This window comes from Camelina sativa, chromosome 8 (assembly GCF_030686135.1).
Source record: "Camelina sativa cultivar CO46 ecotype springtype chromosome 8, ASM3068613v1".
Lineage (NCBI taxonomy): Eukaryota > Viridiplantae > Streptophyta > Magnoliopsida > Brassicales > Brassicaceae > Camelina > Camelina sativa.
Genome location: NC_141887.1, coordinates 25667955 through 25687841, shown reverse-complemented (window position 1 = coordinate 25687841; position 19887 = coordinate 25667955). Strand labels below are relative to the sequence as shown.

At 39.3% G+C, this 19887-nt stretch overlaps 3 protein-coding genes, 1 non-coding gene and 1 pseudogene across 4 annotated transcripts; 2 read left to right on the top strand and 3 right to left on the bottom strand.

Annotated features, from left to right (window-relative positions):
• Positions 1 to 44: 44 nt before the first annotated feature.
• Positions 45 to 2843, bottom strand: LOC104708048 (receptor-like cytosolic serine/threonine-protein kinase RBK1). Its single transcript, XM_010424532.2, has 8 exons — positions 2355 to 2843; positions 1771 to 2232; positions 1433 to 1690; positions 1182 to 1336; positions 1023 to 1102; positions 792 to 930; positions 556 to 705; positions 45 to 440 (listed from the first exon to the last, which is right to left on the bottom strand). The coding sequence occupies exons 1-8, from the start codon at positions 2365 to 2367 to the stop codon at positions 285 to 287; spliced, it is 1413 nt and encodes a 470-aa protein (XP_010422834.2). The 5' UTR covers positions 2368 to 2843; the 3' UTR covers positions 45 to 284.
• A 1644-nt stretch (positions 2844 to 4487) lies between these two features.
• On the top strand, positions 4488 to 4560 carry TRNAR-CCU (transfer RNA arginine (anticodon CCU)). Its single transcript has one exon. It is a non-coding gene; the product is annotated as a tRNA-Arg (tRNA).
• Positions 4561 to 4672: 112 nt separating this feature from the next.
• On the bottom strand, positions 4673 to 6971 carry LOC104708047 (L-type lectin-domain containing receptor kinase IX.1-like; annotated as a pseudogene).
• Positions 6972 to 7734: 763 nt separating this feature from the next.
• LOC104708044 (putative cytosolic oligopeptidase A) lies at positions 7735 to 16033 on the top strand. Its single transcript, XM_010424530.3, has 17 exons — positions 7735 to 8215; positions 8438 to 8605; positions 8893 to 9016; positions 9164 to 9240; positions 12725 to 12868; positions 12958 to 13188; positions 13261 to 13351; positions 13508 to 13629; positions 13719 to 13826; positions 13916 to 14161; positions 14609 to 14754; positions 14883 to 15000; positions 15114 to 15273; positions 15351 to 15382; positions 15483 to 15548; positions 15642 to 15713; positions 15796 to 16033. The coding sequence occupies exons 1-17, from the start codon at positions 8096 to 8098 to the stop codon at positions 15874 to 15876; spliced, it is 2106 nt and encodes a 701-aa protein (XP_010422832.2). The 5' UTR covers positions 7735 to 8095; the 3' UTR covers positions 15877 to 16033.
• Positions 16021 to 19569, bottom strand: LOC104708046 (transcription factor GTE2). The gene is made up of 3 exons (XM_010424531.3): positions 16976 to 19569; positions 16687 to 16891; positions 16021 to 16600 (listed from the first exon to the last, which is right to left on the bottom strand). Exons 1-3 carry the CDS (start codon positions 18434 to 18436, stop codon positions 16515 to 16517), a joined length of 1752 nt encoding a protein of 583 aa, XP_010422833.2. The 5' UTR covers positions 18437 to 19569; the 3' UTR covers positions 16021 to 16514.
• Between the last annotated feature and the right edge of the window lie 318 nt (positions 19570 to 19887).

The following is a 19887-nucleotide window of genomic DNA, read 5'->3' as shown; positions in this document are numbered from 1 at the left end:
TACTTATGAGCCCATTTGGTATCAAATTGACAACTCTTCGGAGGTTGATGAGACTAACAAAGTTCAGTAGAACAAGAGAAAGACAACACATGTTGAAGATATTCACAGTTGGGTTGGAAAAGTAAAAAAAAAAAAAAAAAAAAACTACCAATGGAGAATAAACAAGCAAAAACTCAGTCAAGAAAAGAAAAATCTAAAAAACAGGGAAAATAAAAAACAGTTCTTTTTGGTTTTTCTGTAGAGGGCACTGTTATTAGGGATTATGTTGATCTGATTGCTTCTACTTACTCCATCAAGAGTTGCCTATGGCGGGTTAGCTCATTGAGATATGAGGAAGAAGTGTGATCTTGTAGATCACATGCGCTCACACTCACTGTTCTTTCACCTGCCTTGTGCTGCAGCTCAGCTGGCCCGTCTTCTCCACGCAACAGCTGCACTAACTGCACAAGATTTCACATTATAACCGATACACAAGCTATATGCAGTTGAACAAAAAGTTCAGGTTTTGGCTCTAGCCTCAAGGTGAAGATGAGAAGATTATATAATATACCATACCCGAGTCATGTCAGGTCGCATAGCGGCTATATGATGTATGCACATTGAAGCTGTTAGCATCACTCGTTGCATCTCTGTTGGATCAAACTCATTCCCTAGCCGAGGGTCCACAATGTCCTCCATGCTATTCTTCTCAAGAAAAGGTTTTGCCTGTATTACCAAATCGACAAAAGGTAAACAAAAAACCTCCAGCTGAAACTTTGATGACTCTAAATAAAGAGTTCTTGATACATTACCCATGCAACAATGCTCTGCCTACTTGCTGTATCGACAGCTCGGCGACTAGTTATGATCTCTAGAAGTAATACCCCAAAGGCAAACACATCAATCTTCTCATCGACAATGCCGTGCATAAAGTACTCTGGAGCTAGATACCTGGAGGAACAAAGAGCCAATGAAACCTGGTTTTTTTAGTTTTGATCATTAAAGATGTTCATCAAAACTTTAGAAGCTTTCTCTCTTTTTACCCAAATGTGCCTTCGATAGGGAATACAACATGATGAGGCCAGTTCTCTGGAAGCCATTTTGCAAGTCCGAAATCTGAAATCTGTAATGAGGTAGACATGGTTCTCAAACCAACCTAATACCAAGAACATGTTCAGAGATGTTGGTCAAAGATCATTTACCTGAGCTTCGTAATCTTGGTTGAGCAATATGTTGGAAGCTTTGATGTCACGGTGAATGATCCGTCTTGGACAAGCATTGTGAAGATAACTCAGACCATCAGCTATACCTAGAGCCACTTTGTACCTTATCTTCCACTCCAAACACTCCTCTGATCCTACAAAGATCAAAGAGACAAAAAGATCACAACATTGTCTAAAGATACTAGACACAAGATATATTTCCAGTCAAAAAAATATGACTTTAAGCATACCAAAGAGCCATGAAGCAAGACTGCCATAAGGAGCGTACTCAAGCACAAAATGCAAACCGCGATCACTGCTGAAACCGCGAAGGCGAGCTGCGTTTGGGTGGTTTACATGTGCGATTATACCAAGCTCTGAAAGGAAATCGCTAACTCTTTCTTCTTCTTCCTTGGCGTGACTCATCAGCTTCTTGATCGCCACCGTCTCACCATCAGCCAAAACCCCTTTGTATACCTCAGCATGTCCTCCTTTCCCAATCATGTTCTCTAACAAAAGCAAAACAAAACAGAGTTTTTTACATCAGAAACTCAGATTCTCACAAGGGTTTGTGTTTATTAGTCTTTACCAGGATTGAAATAGTCAGTGGCTGCAGCGAGCTCTTCGTAAGTGAAGTTTCTCCAAGAAGGTTTAGCCATGAAGAAGGCTTCGCTAGGGAAGGGCGCATTATTATCAGAGGGAGAGAACTTAGGTTGCTTACGCCGCAAGTTTTTACGGGTAAGTTCATAACTTGCGAGAAGAGGAATGACTGAGAAACGTCTCATGGACTTCTTCTTGATAGATTCAATCATTTTGTTCCATTGAAGACCATGGTAATAAGAAGACGAAACGTTCTTAGGAGTATTTGAAAACGGTGACGTCGCAGATGATTTATCATCAGACGAACACGAGCTACAACTACTGTTGTCAGAATCTGAAACGATAGCTGCGTTACCGAGAACACCTCTTGGAGATATCGAATCTTCGAGGCCTAAGTCGTTCCTATGAAGCTCTATCTCTTGATGATCTTTGCTTTCTTTGTTTTCGTTCTCTGTGTAATGAATACAAAAAGTAGTTCTCTATTTTCAATATAAACCCAGAAGACAAAAGAGAAATTTCCATTATCTTAAATAAGGAAAAATAACTTAAGCTTTTATGTATAGGTTTAATTACCTTCAACAGCCATAGCTCCAATGGTTTTTTTCTTTCTTCCTCTAATAAGAGAATAAGCCCTTGAATTGTAATTACATTCAGATTTCCATTGAACAAATTTCTTCTACAAAAAAAAAAAAAAAACAGAGAAGAAGAGAATTAGGGGAAACAGAGAAAACAGAGGTTTATTTTTTTTTGTTTTGTTTCTTTGTGAGAGAGAGAGAGGAAAAAAAACGAAATAGTTATTCTTGGAAGAAAAAGAAAGTTTAGAGGGAAGAGTCAGCTTTTTTGCTGAGTGGAGATGGATTGGAATCTCTGCTATATTTATACAACTCCAACTCTTTTTGTTTTTCATTTCATTTTCAACTGCAAGTGAAGTCAAGTTTTGTTTTTCTTGTTTTTGTTTTTGTAATATTTCTGGTTTCTAGATTAGTTAGTACTTTTAGTTTTAAATTTTATTAGTTTCTGAGGAAGAAGATGAAAGGATTAGAGATTGATGCCGTAACTAACGCCTTTACGATGTACGAAACATCGTCGACGGTTTTGATACTATAATAATCTCTCTATCTGGAGCTGGTTTGTGGGCATTTTAGTCCAAAATAAATTAAGACACATCACCTTTGCTTGGTAATGAAACTGAGATTTTCAATACTATTAAAGGGGGTTTGTTCAGATTATATTTCACTCAAATTATATTCTCCGCAAAATAGCTATAATTCGTGATTAAGAAATAAATAGCCCATGTGATAATATGGACATTTTTATAAAAAAAATAGCACACCCTTGAGCTATTTTTCCTTACATTTGAGTTCATTTTTTTACAACTTCACCGAGGTTGAAAGCGTCGGAGCATTCGGGTTAATCGTTTATAAGTTTGAATGACGGCTTAATATTTTTGATGTACGTAGTATGGTTTAAAACGACGACAATTACAAAGGAAGAAAGAGGATGTAAAATATGTAATGTATGGATTTGCATTTATAGGAGTTGACAAAGTTTAAAATCGACAAATGGTGTGAGTGTGCTGTCTGATTCTTGATTCTTCTTTATATTTTCAATTTTTCGTGGCGGCATAAAGAGAGGAAACATATGGCAGACAAATTTGACTACAAAACTAAGCCATCGACCATTAATATCATTTTTAAAAAAATATTAGACCATGTTTTATACCTCATTTTTTCATTTACAAAAACTATCACTTTCGAGCTTTTTTATACAAAAAAGAAGTTTCTACTACATAATCCCTGTTATTAATGATTTGAAAGGCTGATAAAACAAGAGTTATCCATTCGTAATGATGGCTATAATTGTTTTGGTTTAGGAATAAAATTATCATATTTATCTCTTTCTCAACGTAACCATAGTCATGCGTGACAATATGGACCTACCTCAGACTTGTATGTACCAATTAATGGGGCTGCAAATAATAAAAACAAATCTTAATGTCTTCTTATGTGGATGGATTCCTTAATTTCCGAGGATTAAAATGACTTTATGAGATACTGTATCACCACCATATATATAAGGCGTGGAAGAAAAAAGAAAAAAGAAAAAAAAAAAATGAAGAAAGTGAGTTATAGACATCCATCTAAACAACTAACTTTCTTTAGAGGCAACCCCAAGTGAAATGTTATATTAACCCCTTATTTTTAGCACTTGTCACTGTCTCGATACACCATACATTGAATGCCCATTCATTAGTAACAAACAGTTCGGGAACTTTCACAATACACAATAGACAGTACACACATTGTCCATACGCAAAAGAAACCTTGTTATCTATTATTCATCATGCTAATTCAATAAGCAGAATTTTAACACAAACTTAATTCTACAAAATGACTCGGGTTTTATAAATTTGGTTGTCTAGAAGTAAGTTAGTGGTAGTAGTAATTTAGTCTTGCATAAAAACAAAACGAGCGCAGTGTGAGTAGGGAAGATTAATTGTGTTAGTTGGTGAACTAAACCCGTTAATATACACCACAACCATTAATTTTCTCAAAAATAAAGATCCCAGAAATTAAAAATCGCCACCAAACTCACCAATGTGAATTTCGGTTAGAGAGAAGTCAGTTCAACCGTTTTTCTCTACGCTATAGACATCCATCTGACTAAGTACAATATATATGTTCAGATTATTATTAGTCTCAAGAAGCGCCTGTAGCTCAGTGGATAGAGCGTCTGTTTCCTAAGCAGAAGGTCGTAGGTTCGACCCCTACCTGGCGCGTGCGTTTCTTTATGTTTTTATTTTTCAAATTTTATCATTTACTTCTTTTGAGTTTTATAAGGCCCAACCTAAAAAAGAGTGAAAGACACCAAAAACAAAACTGAAGACGATATGCAAATAAGAGATCTATCAGTTTTCCCCAAGTAATAGATTACAGAAGCACAAGGATTCATTCAGTTCAACACACACACACAGAAGAAACAGGAAAGATCAAATAATACAGAAGGCAAAAGACTAAAAAATACAGCACACACACACGCACACAAAAGAAACGAGAGTAAAGAAAAGGCTTTATATACACAGCAACAACGGATCTGCTTAACGACCATGTTGAGCACTTGAAAACGTTACTGTAGCTCCACCAGAGCTTACTGATGTAGTACTCGAAGATGATACGTTATAAGTAGCAACAGGCATTTTGGTCGGAAGATGAGGCAACGGTGCTTCAAGATTCAAGACTTGGATCGCCTGTTTTATCGAAGGCCTCGAGTTTCTATCTGGATGAGCACACCATAGCCCTACAATCATGAGACACTCTGCTTGCTTCTCATCGAAACCATCAATCCTGAGTTTCTCATCAATTATTGTGATAACTTCTCCTTTTCCGTAGAGATCCCACGCTTTCTCTACAAGGCTTGTTTCAGGCTCCATTCTTCCTTGTCTTGGATCCACAGATTTTCTTCCTGTAACAATCTCTAATGTAACAACTCCAAAGCTATAAACATCAGATTCTTTGCTCGCCCTTCCGGTGCTTATGTATTCAGGAGCCATGTAACCAAACGTTCCTGCTAACCCTGTAGTCTGCGGACCCAGCTCATGGTCCATCAATCTAGCCAACCCAAAATCACCAAGCTTGGCATTGAAATTGGAGTCAAGCATCACATTACTAGCCTTGATGTCTCTGTGTATAACACATTGCTCCCACTCCTCATGAAGATAAAGCAGCGCAGAGGCAATACCGAGAGTTATCTTGCACCTCACAGGCCAAGCAAGATGCGGCTTTTTACCAAACAGATGGGCATCAAGGCTACCATTTGGCATGAACTCGTATATCATTAGAAACTCATCTTTCTCATGACACCAACCAATGAGTTGCACAGGTTTCGATGTCTCAAACTGCTGATTATCTTTACTTCGGTTATGAACTCTCTTTTTCCCTGCTTGGATCCGCCAGCAAACTTCTTTATCGCAACCATCATATCTAAGGCGTTTAAGTACCCTTTATAAACCTCTCCAAACCCTCCTTCCCCTAGCTTCCTATCATCTGAGAAGTTGTTAGCAGCTGATGCAAGATCTTTATAAGTAAACTTTCTTGGTCCTGCTCCTCTTTCGAGATCGTCATTTATCGATGTCAAGTTTGCTGTCTCCTCTGCTTTCTTCTTCCGCTGCTTTCGTTTCAAGAAGACGATGAGCGAGCCAATTAAAAAGGTCAGCAAAACAAACCCAGAAACTGAAATACCAACTATCATCCCTTTCCTGTCATTCTGACTTTTTTTTATATCTCTTAGCTCCAGGCTTGAACTGAACTCCCATGACAGAAGTCTATTTCCCTCGGTGACCCCTCCAGATGTCGCAGAAAACCCAACTGTAACTTCTGATGGCAGAACCTTTGAAAGATCAATGATGTAAGATAGGCTTGAACTCTCCTTAGGATCAGATGTTAGGTCGTAAGTCCAAGAGACACTCAAGTTTCTTCTAGCGGAATCATAGAAGATCAGCACACGGCCTATATCTTGGTTGTGTGAGGTTGCATTCCAAGAAGTGGAGTTAGAGGAAGCAAGAGAGTTGTTGTTGATTCCCACATGAGATTTCATGTCGAGAGGATCCCATTCTGAATTACTATATGTGTCGAATTCGATATGAACGAGTGGGAAAGAAGAAGATCGAGCGTTGCTTTCATTGAATAGACCCAAGAAACCACCAGCTGAGTTGGGAGGCAATTGGATTCTTGCTGGAGCTAGAAAGAAAGCGAACCCGTGACCATAGTTACCGTACGCAACGTTCCGGGTATCAATTCTGAAGGAGAAACGGGTACGAAAATCCGAAGGCTTACCAGTACCCGGATCCCATAAGGGAATCTGCTTACCATAAGTAGCCCATCCGGCACGGCATGTGTAGTCTATGTTGGTAAGCTCAACAGCCCCGTTTGCCCTTGCATCTCCTTGGTACACTATTTCAGAAACCTCTGACCCAAAACGAGATATGTTAAACTGAACTGAACAGACAAAAGGGAGAACCAAAACAAAGAAAAAGAACAGGATTGAGTTAGCCATCTACAAAACAGAAGCATCTATTAGCACAAGAGACAAAGATGGTGCTACTGATATGTATACTTAACACCAAGTCAATGACTAAACCATGATTATAAGAAGGAATTCATCTAGTGCGTGATCCCAGCCAGCTACCACAGGAATTTTTTTTTGATAAACAAACATTAAGTTACCAAATAGTTGACCTTAAGAGTAAAAAAATCATAACTCTGTCTGATTGCTGAGGCATATGATATGACAGATTATTAAAAAATGAGGAAGACATGTTTGATGCTCATCCTAAAATTTTAAGAATAGCTTAAAAATAATCACAAAAGTAACTTAGGCATATCAAAGAGAAGACCTTTTTGTTTTCCCCTCGAGCCAATGGTTGAATAAGCAGAGTCAAAGTTTAGAGACTTAACAAAGAAGGGATCACATGAAAAGTGGAACATTGACACAGTTATTCTCCACAGAACTAGTTTATGCACGACCACAATTAGTCATGGAACAAGAGATGATTAGTCACGAACACAGATGATTCCATATGTAAAACTCAAGAACATGTCAATGCACGATGAGAAGAAGCGTCAAAAGATCTGTTCTTTTTGAGAAATCGAGTCAATGACAAACCTAGGATTAGAAAAATAAGATAGCCAGCTCAAACCTCAGAAATTAACTAATTAACAATCAACCTTAAAAACAGTACAATTTCCTTAGTTTAATACTTTTGTCAATGCACGATGAAAGGAGTATGATAAATAATTGTATACGAAAGCAAACAAATCGACCCAAGTGATATTCAAAATTGAAACATACGTTAGCCTACGTGCAAGAACAAACCCAGATACCTAACAACATTATCTTCGAAAACGATGTAAAAACTGAAAACTTTAAGAAACTAATTTAAAAAATTTGTAACCCTGGATCATGGCTTTCAGAAAACAATAAACTTTCTATGACTTATATGACAAAAAAAAAAAAAAATCATTCCGTCGAACACTTGGTGGGCACGTCGTTAAACTAACCGAAACGACAACCTCCACGAGTCCGGTTCACAGAATGATACAAGAAGAACTACAGAAGTCTTGATTTGACAAAATTAACCTTTTAACATTTCTCAACGCAAACGCAAGTTTCTATCATTCTCATTTTCACCCCTCAACTTTGCATTTAGTCACATTATTACCCGAATCTGTCTCCCTCAGATTCAACGTCTCCACTACCGCCGCTTCTCATTCTCTCTTTCTCGACGTCATCTCTCTCTCTCTCTCTCTCTCCTTTCAATGGCTTCTGAAGATTCTCTCTCATCGAATCCTCTATTGCAGAATTTTGACTTCCCTCCGTTTGACTCCGTTGATGCTCACCATGTCAGACCTGGGATTCGTGCTCTGTTGCAGCAGCTCGTACGATTCTCTTTCTCACCGTCCCTTGTTTTGATGCATCGCATTGAACATTTTCGAGTGTTTATTCAGTCCTTATAGTTGTCCAATCGACCTAGATGATTGGATCATTATCGTCTTCTGCATTTTTTTTTGTTAGACTTCTCTGTGTTGTTTCTATGATCCTTATGAACAGATTAGTGAAACTATTTTGATGATTTGTTTGTTGTATGGGAATATTTGCAGGAAGCTGAATTGGAGCTGCTAGAAAAAAGTGTAGAGCCGTCATGGCCAAAACTAGTGGAGCCATTAGAGAAGATTATTGATAGGTTATCTGTTGTTTGGGGTATGATCAATCACCTTAAGGCTGTCAAGGATACACCGGAGCTTCGTGCTGCCATTGAAGAAGTTCAGGTATATTATCATTGTATTCCCAAGTTTTTCTCTGCTTATGAGTGGTTTGATTCAAATTATGTACTCTGGTGTGAAGCTCTTACTTATTGGTGTCTACGTTTGTTACATTGTCATCAAACACTTTCTTCAATGCTAAATAATGGTTTTAAGTTCATTTACTAGAGTGTATTATGTATCTGTTTGGTAGATTTTATTGATTCAGCGAGAAAAGGAGTTCTACATTTTGTTTGTTTGTTCGGTAAATTAGGATTTAGTTTTTGTTTTCCTAACAATACTTGCATATACAGCCAGAGAAGGTGAAGTTCCAGCTTAGGTTGGGGCAGAGCAAACCCATTTACAATGCATTTAAGGCTGTTCGAGAATCTCCAGACTGGAAGACACTGAGCGAAGCTCGTCAACGATTAGTTGAAGGCAAGTAACTGTTATTGGGGAATAAGAAGGAACACATTTGGTCCTTTTCTTTCTATTTTTTTTTTTAAAAGTATGGTTTAGGGGAATCTTTTTATATTTTTCAGTGTTTAGAGATATGTGCTAATATGGTTTTCTGTCTGTTTTCAGCTCAAATAAAGGAGGCGGTTCTCAGTGGTATCGCTCTTGAAGACGACAAGAGAGAAGAATTTAACAAAATTGAACAGGTTTTCTGATACGTTTTGCTTATAGAAATGGATATGATAGATTATAGAACTGGAATTACAAAAGAACTGAGGATTTTGTTAATGGAGCTCCTCCCACTCCCCCTAAAAGACCTCACCAAATACCCGATAACCCTCTCTTATTCTCTCCGATCTTATATATAGCCATACTCAAGACATAACCTAAACTAACCATGGTTAAGTCTCACAACAAACCATGGTTAAGTTACTTATTATTATGCATTTTCACTGCTTCTATCAATACCCCTGCCTTTGAAAACAACCTTGTCCTCAAGGTTGAAATAAACAACCTGTTTAGCCAACCCCTTCTTTGAGCTTCCCAGGACAGTCAACATCTGGCAACACTTCCCACTTCACCAACAACTCCTCTTGCTCTGTTTTAAGACTGTCTCTAGCCTCCAAATCCAAATTCCGTTCTGATTCTGATTCGACATGGAGATTTTCCTTTAGCTGCATCAACATTGTGTCCCTTGCTCGTAACAGAGTCTCACACGTCACCATGTCTTCAATTTTGCCATGTCTTATTGTTTTTGCCAAGGAGGACACTGAACTAGGCAATAAGATTATCTGTTTGGCCAGTGGAAACACCTGCTCTATCTCCCAAAGTTTTTGCTCAAGATAACAAATTTCCCAAGCCATGCCATTCTTTTCTTGTTCCTGTTCAGCAACCGTGTTTAGATAGACAATCAGAAAACCCATCTCCATCAACTTTACTTCCCTTTCTCGACTAACAGCAGCCACTCTGATTTTCAGCATTGTTTGAAATTTATCAGCTGTAGTGAAGGCTAATGAGACTGTATGCTTCTGTTTTGTTGAGACCTCCATTGCAGCAGCAAGTTCCTGAGAATAGTCATCACCATGCATGAAACCTGCAGTAAGAACCAGTGCAACTATTTCCAAGCTAACCCCATGTCTCCCATTTAACGCTTTCGTTTTGTCAACACCCCCACAACCTTCATCCTTACTCTTAAGCAATCTGATTTTTGTAATTTTTTTGCCACATGTGCTCGATCTCTGTTGATTTAGAGGGTTTCTTCCATCCCTTCAATCTGATTTTCGTATGATCAACCAAAAATCTCTGCCACTGAATCTTCTTAAAGCAGAGAAAGATGTTCTTTCTAAACTTGGCTCTCTTCCCGCTTGTCATGGAGTGCTTCTTATCAACTGCCATCATCCTCAACACCAGCTTTACACCAATCAATGCATAGACACAATTGTTGAACTTAGTAAGGTTTCGGTTACACTTCAGCCTTGTTCTCTTCATCACTCTGAAAATCTGCTCAACAAAAGCTCCCTTTGAGTGAAGAGTAAAGAACATCATTAATTTCTTCTTGTGCTTATGTCGAAATTTGTGTCTCTTTCTGCTAGTACAGCTCATCCTCTCCTTAGCTATGTTGACTCCAATTATTAGCACATCAATGAAAATTTCCTGAAACTGACTGTCCCATTCTGCAAAAGACGTTACAACACTCCTTATCTCCTTCTTAGGTAACTTCAATGGCCATATCTTGTCAGCCACTTGGTCAGTGCTCATGTTTCTCATGTTACTAAAGCTTGTTAGCCCCTGTGATTCTCTCACTGCCCAAGTTTTATGACCTTTGCACTTGTTCTTCCCCAGATGTCGAAGTAGCTTCTCCACGTGCAGCACCTTGAATCTGTATTTGAGCTTGTTGTAGAATCTCTTCTTTTTCCTCTTAAGTTGATCATTGAAATCCCTCTGGTGAAGAGAATCGATTTGTGCATTCTTCCTAAGCTTGTTTTTGACTTTCTCTTTGAACTTAGTTCCTTGGCTCCACTTTTTGGAGGATGTCTTCTCCCTTGTGATTCTACTTTTATTCTGCAGTCTATCATCACGCACTTGGAAACAGTCTACTTTGTTCCCAATCTGTGACTTCTTCGTCTTTACCTTAGCTTCCCACAACAGCAGCCTATCAATCCCAACACAAACACACATCACCCTTTTACATCCTTCCATTCCCATCCTGCTTTGAATTTTGAAGTCTCTCTTCATGTCAGACTGAAATTTGAGTTGGTCATTGTTCTTTGGTTTGAACTTGCACCTCCTAAACTTACCACATTTCATCTTTTCCCTTTTTCTCACTCCTTGACCTTTCCATGGTCTCTCAACAACCAGTAAATGTGTATCTTTGTTCACTTTGGCTTTTAATTTCTCCTCTTCCCTCCTTGCTTTTCCTCTATTGATATTCTTCTGGAATTGAGTAGGCATAGGTTCCACTTTTTCAGTTTTGTATTTAAACCCCTTAGCCTTTGTGAACTTGTTCTGATATCTCCTATTCTTTCTTCTAGACATTTTGCCGAACAACTGGTACGCATTATTTAGCTGAGCTGCTTGTTCCTTATGGCTTTGTTGTCTCTCTAAACCATGTGAGAAATGAGGTCTCAAGTTACCATGTATGCTCTTGGCCAACGCTGTCATAACATCTCTATCTCCAATAAGATTATAAAAATTCTCAAATCTAGTCGTTGGAAGCCTCTTCCATCTCTTCCTCTTCTTCTTTGTGTTCCATTTTCTTCTATTAGGCATTTCATCGAACACTTGGAAGGCATTTTCACCTCTGTTGGCCTCCATCTGTTTTTCTTCCTCATGTGCGTGCGTCTCTCCATTCTTTATGTCAGCAAACCCACTTTTAATCTCCTCACAGTCAGAAGCTACCTTCTCCTTCTTCTCACCACTCAGATTTGGGGTTTCAAACTGTTCTTCAGTCTCAAGGAGATATTTCTCTAGCCTATCTAAATAGCTTGACCATCTGCTCACCTTAAGAGTCAAATTCATCACTCTGTGTGTAAACAGTCACAATACTCTCTTTTCCTTTGCTGAATCGTTGAAGCAGACCCATCTTGATCTCATTCCAGCTAGTGAACGCAGTCCGTGACTCCTGGAACCACAATAGAGCATCATCTTCCATAAATCCATATGCAAAAGAAATCTTCGTCTCTTCCGTGAATCCATGGTCCGTGAAGTAATCTTCAACCCATGAAATCCACATCGCTGGATCTTCATCGCCATAATAAACAGGAATCTCCACAGAACCATCACTATCTCCCATTGGGTGGAACTGCTCTGATACCAATTTGATACGTTTTGCTTATAGAAATGGATATGATAGATTATAGAACTGGAATTACAAAAGAACTGAGGATTTTGTTAATGGAGCTCCTCCCACTCCCCCTAAAAGACCTCACCAAATACCCGATAACCCTCTCTTATTCTCTCCGATCTTATATATAGCCATACTCAAGACATAACCTAAACTAACCATGGTTAAGTCTCACAACAAACCATGGTTAAGTTACTTATTATTATGCATTTTCACTGCTTCTATCATTTTCTTCTAAAACTTTTGACGAATAAAATGTCAGCTTGTTTAGTAAATGGATTTAGGTTTGTCACAGCTTCAAGTGTTTATTAATAAAATCATCTGCGATTTGCCGCTGTCCACTATAGGAACTTGAAAAACTTTCCCATAAGTTTTCTGAAAATGTTTTGGACGCTACAAAGAAGTTTGAAAAGTTGATAACAGACAAAACAGAGATTGAGGGGTTGCCGCCATCTGCACTTGGATTGTTCGCACAAGCAGCTGTTTCTAAGGTATTTACAATATGTGAAAGATGTGTAAAGTTTCATGTTGATTTACATGGGTTTTTCAGTTGTTGATTCATCTTTCTATATGACCCAAGGGCCATGAAAATGCAACTGCTGACACTGGACCATGGCTCATTACACTGGACGCTCCTAGTTATCTCCCCGTCATGCAGCATTCCAAAAACCGTGCTCTACGCGAGGAAGTGTACCGTGCTTACTTATCTCGTGCCTCTTCGGGTGATTTAGATAATACAGCAATTATTGACCAAATCTTGAAGCTTCGACTGGAAAAGGCTAAGCTTCTTGGTTACAGAAATTACGCTGAGGTATAGTTATTTAAATGAAGCTACTCTCCTTTATTCAAGGGCTTAAATTTTAATGTCCCTCTCGTTGTCCAGGTAAGCATGGCCACGAAAATGGCTACTGTAGAGAAAGCAGATGAGCTACTAGAAAAGCTTCGCAGTGCCTCATGGGATCCGGCTGTTCAAGGTAACTTCCAGTGAAGATCTTCCTTAAATCAACATATTGTTGTTTAAACTAACATTTATCTGTCTAGTAAAGTATATAACAGTGTCCCTCATTACTTTTTGTTGTATCCGCCTTTTAAAGCAGAACCCTAACTTTTTTACATGTGTTTGAACTTAGACATAGAAGATCTTAAGAGTTTTGCAAAGAACCAAGGTGCTGCAGAAGCTGACAGTTTGACTCACTGGGACATCACTTTCTGGAGTGAGAGGCTTCGTGAATCCAAATACGATATCAATGAGGTTCTCATCTTTATTGTTTGTCTTGTGATACAATTGTATAGTGTTTTGAAATTCTTGACGCTTATCATTCACTGCTTGTAATTTTTTAGGAAGAACTGCGACCTTACTTCTCACTACCAAAGGTTATGGATGCGTTATTCGGTCTAGCTAAGACACTATTTGGAATCGATGTTGTGCCAGCAGATGGTGTGGCTCCGGTAAAACCTGGAACCTAATATGTCGTGTTTCTGCTTATGTCCATCGTGTTAAAATGTTTGTTAACATGTTATATATTATTGCCTTGAAGGTCTGGAACAGCGACGTTAGATTCTACTGCGTCAAAGATTCTTCTGGAAATCCAATTGCTTATTTTTACTTTGATCCATACTCCCGTCCTTCAGAAAAGAGAGATGGCGCTTGGATGGATGAAGTATTTTCTCGTAGCCGAGTCATGGCCCAGAAGGGTTCCTCTGTTAGGCTCCCTGTTGCTCAAATGGTCTGCAACCAAACACCACCAGTTGGTGACAAGCCAAGCCTTATGACATTCCGTGAGGTAAGGAACACCAGTTAGTAGAGCTTATATTGATCGTCAAAGAAAAGTAAATGCTGAGCATGTATGGTAGTTGGTAACAATATTGATTACCCATGCCCGCAAGAGTTATTTATTCTGAACTAAAAGGTACATTGGTACCTGATAAAATTTACTCCATGTGTAGTTTTCTAAATTTATTCGACTATTGTGGAATGGTATTCTCTCATGGAACTTTACATATTGGTGGCATGAAGGGCCATGCTATGACAAAATTTAACAGTCATTACTCATTAGGGGTAGCACTAGATAGACCACTTCTCTTTTCGACCTATGTATACTTGAAATCTTAGGGGCTTTCAGAATTAATTTAGGATATTGACTTGAATTTTGATAAGCTTACTCTTATGTGTATGGTAAAGGACTCATGTTCCTCGTTCTGTATGACAGTAATACCACTTTGATTTACAGGTAGAGACTGTGTTCCATGAATTTGGCCATGCTCTTCAGCATATGCTTACCAAAGAGGATGAGGGGCTAGTGGCTGGTATCCGAAATATTGAGTGGGATGCAGTTGAATTACCTTCACAGTTTATGGAGAACTGGTGCTACCACAGGTACTTGGGTTCAACTGCCTTGCTGAAATTAATTTACAAATGTTTGGGTACTTGGGTACTTCGGCAGTGCTGCATAGAGACATTTTACTTGTAACTTTGTATTGAACATTATCTGAATATGGTTCCAGGGATACCTTAATGAGCATTGCTAAGCACTATCAAACCGGAGAAACTCTTCCTGAGAATGTATACAAGAAGCTCCTGGCTGCGAGAACATTCCGTGCAGGGTCCCTTAGTCTTCGTCAGGTCAGTACATCCATAAAAACTGCTGATGTTCATACAATGTAGTACCAAGATACTCTTCTTCAGCGGATCTGCAGAATCACATTTTAGTTAATATGGCTCTTGTTTTGTTCCAGTTGAAGTTTGCTACAGTTGATCTGGAGCTGCACACAAAATATACGCCGGGTGGGACAGAGACCATCTACGATGTTGATCAGAGGGTGTCCATAAAAACACAAGTGATTCCTCCACTTCCTGAGGATAGATTCCTCTGCAGCTTCAGTCATATATTTGCAGGTAAATCAGCTATGTGCGCTTAGCATAGGTGTGTTCGATAGTTTGTTTCAATTATTCACCTTCTCGTATCTTGTCAGGCGGTTATGCAGCTGGATACTACAGTTACAAGGTAAATATATTCTCTTATTACTATATAACTCACCAGTTCAACAGACGGTTCTCAGTTACAAGGTAAATATATTCTCTTATCACTTTGTTGAAATGTGCAGTGGGCGGAGGTTTTGTCTGCGGATGCGTTTTCAGCCTTTGAAGATGCTGGGTTGGATGACATCAAGGTACTCTGTATATGCTGCAAAGCAAATCATATTGAACCTATGATTCGATTTTCCAGATTGTGAACATCTCTTTGTGTTGTGAATTGAACACAGGCTGTTAAAGAAACAGGACAGAGATTCAGAAACACTATACTTGCTCTGGGAGGAGGAAAAGCACCTCTACAAGTAAAAAAACTCTTCACTGCATCTATTTCTATGATATGTAAGTCGTTTGTTAACAGAGCTTATAATGGTAAATACTGAACAGGTGTTTGTGGAGTTCAGAGGTCGAGAACCTTCCCCAGAGCCTCTGCTCAGACACAATGGGCTCTTGGCTGCTTCTGCTTGAAGTATTGAAATCCTTTGGCTAGTCTCAGTCAGATTTACGATTATTAAGTCATCCTGTTGTATTAAACTTTTCTACTTGCTTGTTCACTGAGCCCAAAGTACTGTAGTCTTTCCGAACATTACAAGTTGGTGACAATAATAATGGTTTATGAACAAAACGAACAGAGATATTTATTTTATCTTCCAACCATAACGCATTTTCCATTACATTGTTCTTTCTTGGTACCAACTTCTTCTTCTTTCTTCCCGAATAAGAACAAAGAGACAAAATTGAACAAACAAACCCATCAATAGATATCCTCCTCACGTCCCTTTACTCAGTCACTCTCAAACCTCTGTTCATGGTGTCACCAATAATCTAAAGGAACTAAAGAAACCTTAATCTGAAAGAGAAAAAGAAAAACTCTTCCACTTCTTGCTCAACCTAGAGATCTCTAAACTACCCTTTACATTTTTTCTCTCTATCTACTCTTTCCCTAACACTCAAAAACTTTTCTTTCGAGTTTCCATCCTCATTTCCCTTTACACCAAAGTTCCACCTCCGCCAGATACTCCAATTCTTGTCTTGCTTATATCATCGGGCATTCAAGCAATGGAAGGTAACAAATCTACGAATATCTTCCTTCCTCAACAGTGTTATTAAGGAGCTTCTTTTGCCTCCACAAATGGAGATTGGACACTATCCGCATCAGAATCACTTCCTGATGAACTCCCTGACTCCGAATCTGCATAGAGTCACACACATAAGACAATGCTAGAAAATACATAGAACATTCAACAGAGAAATAGATGACAGGGAAAATGTGATTACCACTAGACGAAGAACTGCCACTGGAACTAGAGCTGCCAGAAGAACTAGATCCACCACTCACAGCAGCGGCTGTACCATCCCTCTCAATCTCTACTGATGGATAATCCTCAATGGGTATATCTTCTCCAATGTCTACATCTTCTTCTCCTGCCTCCCCTCCTTTCCTCCCTCTCTTCTCAGCACTTCCCATTTCTGTCACCATAGGCTGATGATACAGACAAAGATCAATGCTAACTAGACATAAACAATATCTGCTTTAAAAAACATCGGATCATAAATTTTGCTTTACCAGATTTCTTGGTGGAGTTGACGCATTTTGAATAAAACCTTGCCGCTTGATCTTGCTAGCCATCTTTTTGTAGTTAGTGACAAAACGTTCAAGCTCCCACAGAGTCTCATTGTCTAAAGCTTCAATATCTAACTCAATTTCATCGCCGTCTTGAGGTAAGTCTCTTGTTCTCTTCCTCAGAATCTGAATCAACTGTCCCAGCTTCTCAGTAGGCAATTCTTGTAGATTTACACCAAGCTTTGCTTTTTCTTCCATCGTCATTAGCCTCTTGTTTGGATCCTTAGCCTTTGGTTTCGGTAACTTCCCTTTCCTTCCCTTATTCGTTTCACCCACTTCAACTCGTGCTTCAACTTGGCTAACCGGCTGGGGAGGTAATGGTGGTGGTGGCTGAACCGGTGACGGAGGAGGAGATGGGACACGATTTATCTCCATTACTGGAGGAGGAGGAGGCAATGCAGGTAACGGCTTCACTGAATCTAGCTTTTTAGCTATAGAAATCTGTTCAGGTCCTTTCCTCACATGCTCCACCACCTGATTCTGATTCCACATTCTTTGGTTGAGTTCAGGTTCAGGTTCAGGTTCAGGACGAGAAGATGATCCCATGACTTTAAGCTCCTGAGCCTCGTACCTCTTCAATGTAGGGTTGAACCAAACATCAAACTGACCCAGAAGCTTCTCAGCCATCAAATAAACGTCTTGGCCCTTTGGGTTATACGACATGGCATTGGTGAAAGTCAACCTGACATCAGAAGCGAAATCAATCGGCGATCTGTAAAAGCCCTTATCAAGATTCACCTTCACCGTACCCAGATCCATAGGCTTCTTCACGATCACATGATAGTCATGAAGCCCTAAACCTTTCACATCAACAGGATTGTTGAACACCCATGACCATTTCTGCTTCATCAGCTTCACCAAGATCTGACCACAACTCGTCATCATACTCTTCAAAACCTTCTCCGACATCAGATCCAAAGCCACCACATGATGACGCTTAAATTGAGGCTCGTTCGTATCAAACGGATTGCTTCGTTTCTGACCATGCCCAAATGTCTTCTTCTTCTTCTTCGTCTTCGTCTGCTTCACTCCAACGTCATTCGTTTCGTCAGCAAAGCTACGAGCTTGATTAGTATACACAGAGCCACTCACGAACCCACCCGATTCGAACCGTTCTCTCAGGAACCGAACTTGCTCGAGCTCGGAATTGAGACGCTTCTTCAGCTCCCTGAGCTGACTCGCGGAGTACCCATCAAGCTCAAAGGAGACGTAGTCTCCAGAAGCTAACGAATCGTCGAACTGCTTGGTGGAATTGTTCCCGCCGTAAGGATTAGGGTTAGGGTTAGGGTTAGGGTTGTTGATAGCATCGGAAAGGGGTTGGTTAGTGTATTTCCTCATAAAAACGGCGCCACATTGTCCCTGAAACAACGGTTCGTTTAAGTTAGCCAAAACCGCCGGTGCCATACAAAAATCGAAGGGCAGAAGATCATTTCAATGAGATCTCTCCTCTTTCTCACTACGCCGGACTCAGATCAAAGGGGGTTTTTTTGATCCTTTAAATTAATTAAAAAAAAGGGGTAAAAAAAAAGTGAGAAATAATCGTCACCGGAAAAAACAAAGTCCGGCGATCGGAAGAAAGGAAGAGATTAGTTATTTGTTTGGAGAGAGGAGGTGGAGGACGAGGAACAAGAAGGTGAGGCATCGTCTCTTCTTAAAGGACATTGAAATCTGCCCGTTAAAACGTTTAGTGTATTTAATCACCGTTGATTTGAGATCTGACGGTTGAGATCTGTTTGATGACGTTGCCCGATCAAGCTGCCCGAGTAATCTGACATGGACGGCTTAGATTGAGTTAATTGATCCAGTGACTGTTCCACAGCCGTTGGTTCGTGAGTCGTCGTGTCTCGTGTGTGTGCTTTTTTTCTCTCCTACGATTTTTTCTTAATTAAACAAAAAGATTTTGGAGAGATAGGCAAATTGGTCATTGCCGTGTCTCTGAACTGCCTCACGTGGGCCCACTTTTTTTTTTCTTTTCTTTTCTTTTTCTTTTATATATATAGATATTCGAGGGGAGACTTGTTAATAATTTTGGTTTCTCACTTTTGCTAGGTCAGCCAGTTTCTTGAATACTCTTCTCCATTTGTTTAAAGTTATAAACTCCCTATCTCATCGTAAATTTATAAAAATGCATCACAATCTAAATGATAGAGAGATACATAAGCGGAGCAAAGAATTATATATTTATTTATATAAGAGAATTAAGACAGCCGAGGGTCAAACTCGCCGGAGTAGGTTAGGACAGACAAGAAACACCGGGATTGTTTGTTAATTTGAGGCAACCGTTCCTGATCTGATTAAATGACAAAATTACCCCTTACGAGACATTTACCAGTAAGTGAGGCTGAATCCTGAACCGTTCCTCCTCCTGACCTCTTCATTTTCTTTCCCAAGATTTTTATAACCTTTTTGAGTTATATAGGAAAACATAATAAAACTTTTTTCTGATAAACAAGAACTTGAGAGAGAGAGAGAGACTCGATCCAAGTTTTAAGAAAAGAGAGAGAGAGAGAGAGAGAGAGAGTGACTCAATTAAACATTATTTGAGAAAATAAGTGCAACTTTGTATTTATACATTTGACGAAGCTGGGTCTAATCTGGACCATCGGATCCCTTGATTTTTTTTAAAAACATCGTAGTTTTCATATATGAGGTGTCAGGAGGTTAACTAGATATTTAAATGCTACTCTATAGAAAAAAAAGGAGGGGGAGGTCATAACCGTAAATAACACCAATAAATGTTATGTTATGCTGAGGTTGCGTCTATCCCCAAACACTACAACAGATGTGGGGACCTTTTTCCTCAGAAAAACGTGGGACCCATGACAGCTCACCTTTCTCTGTGGAATAAATCTATT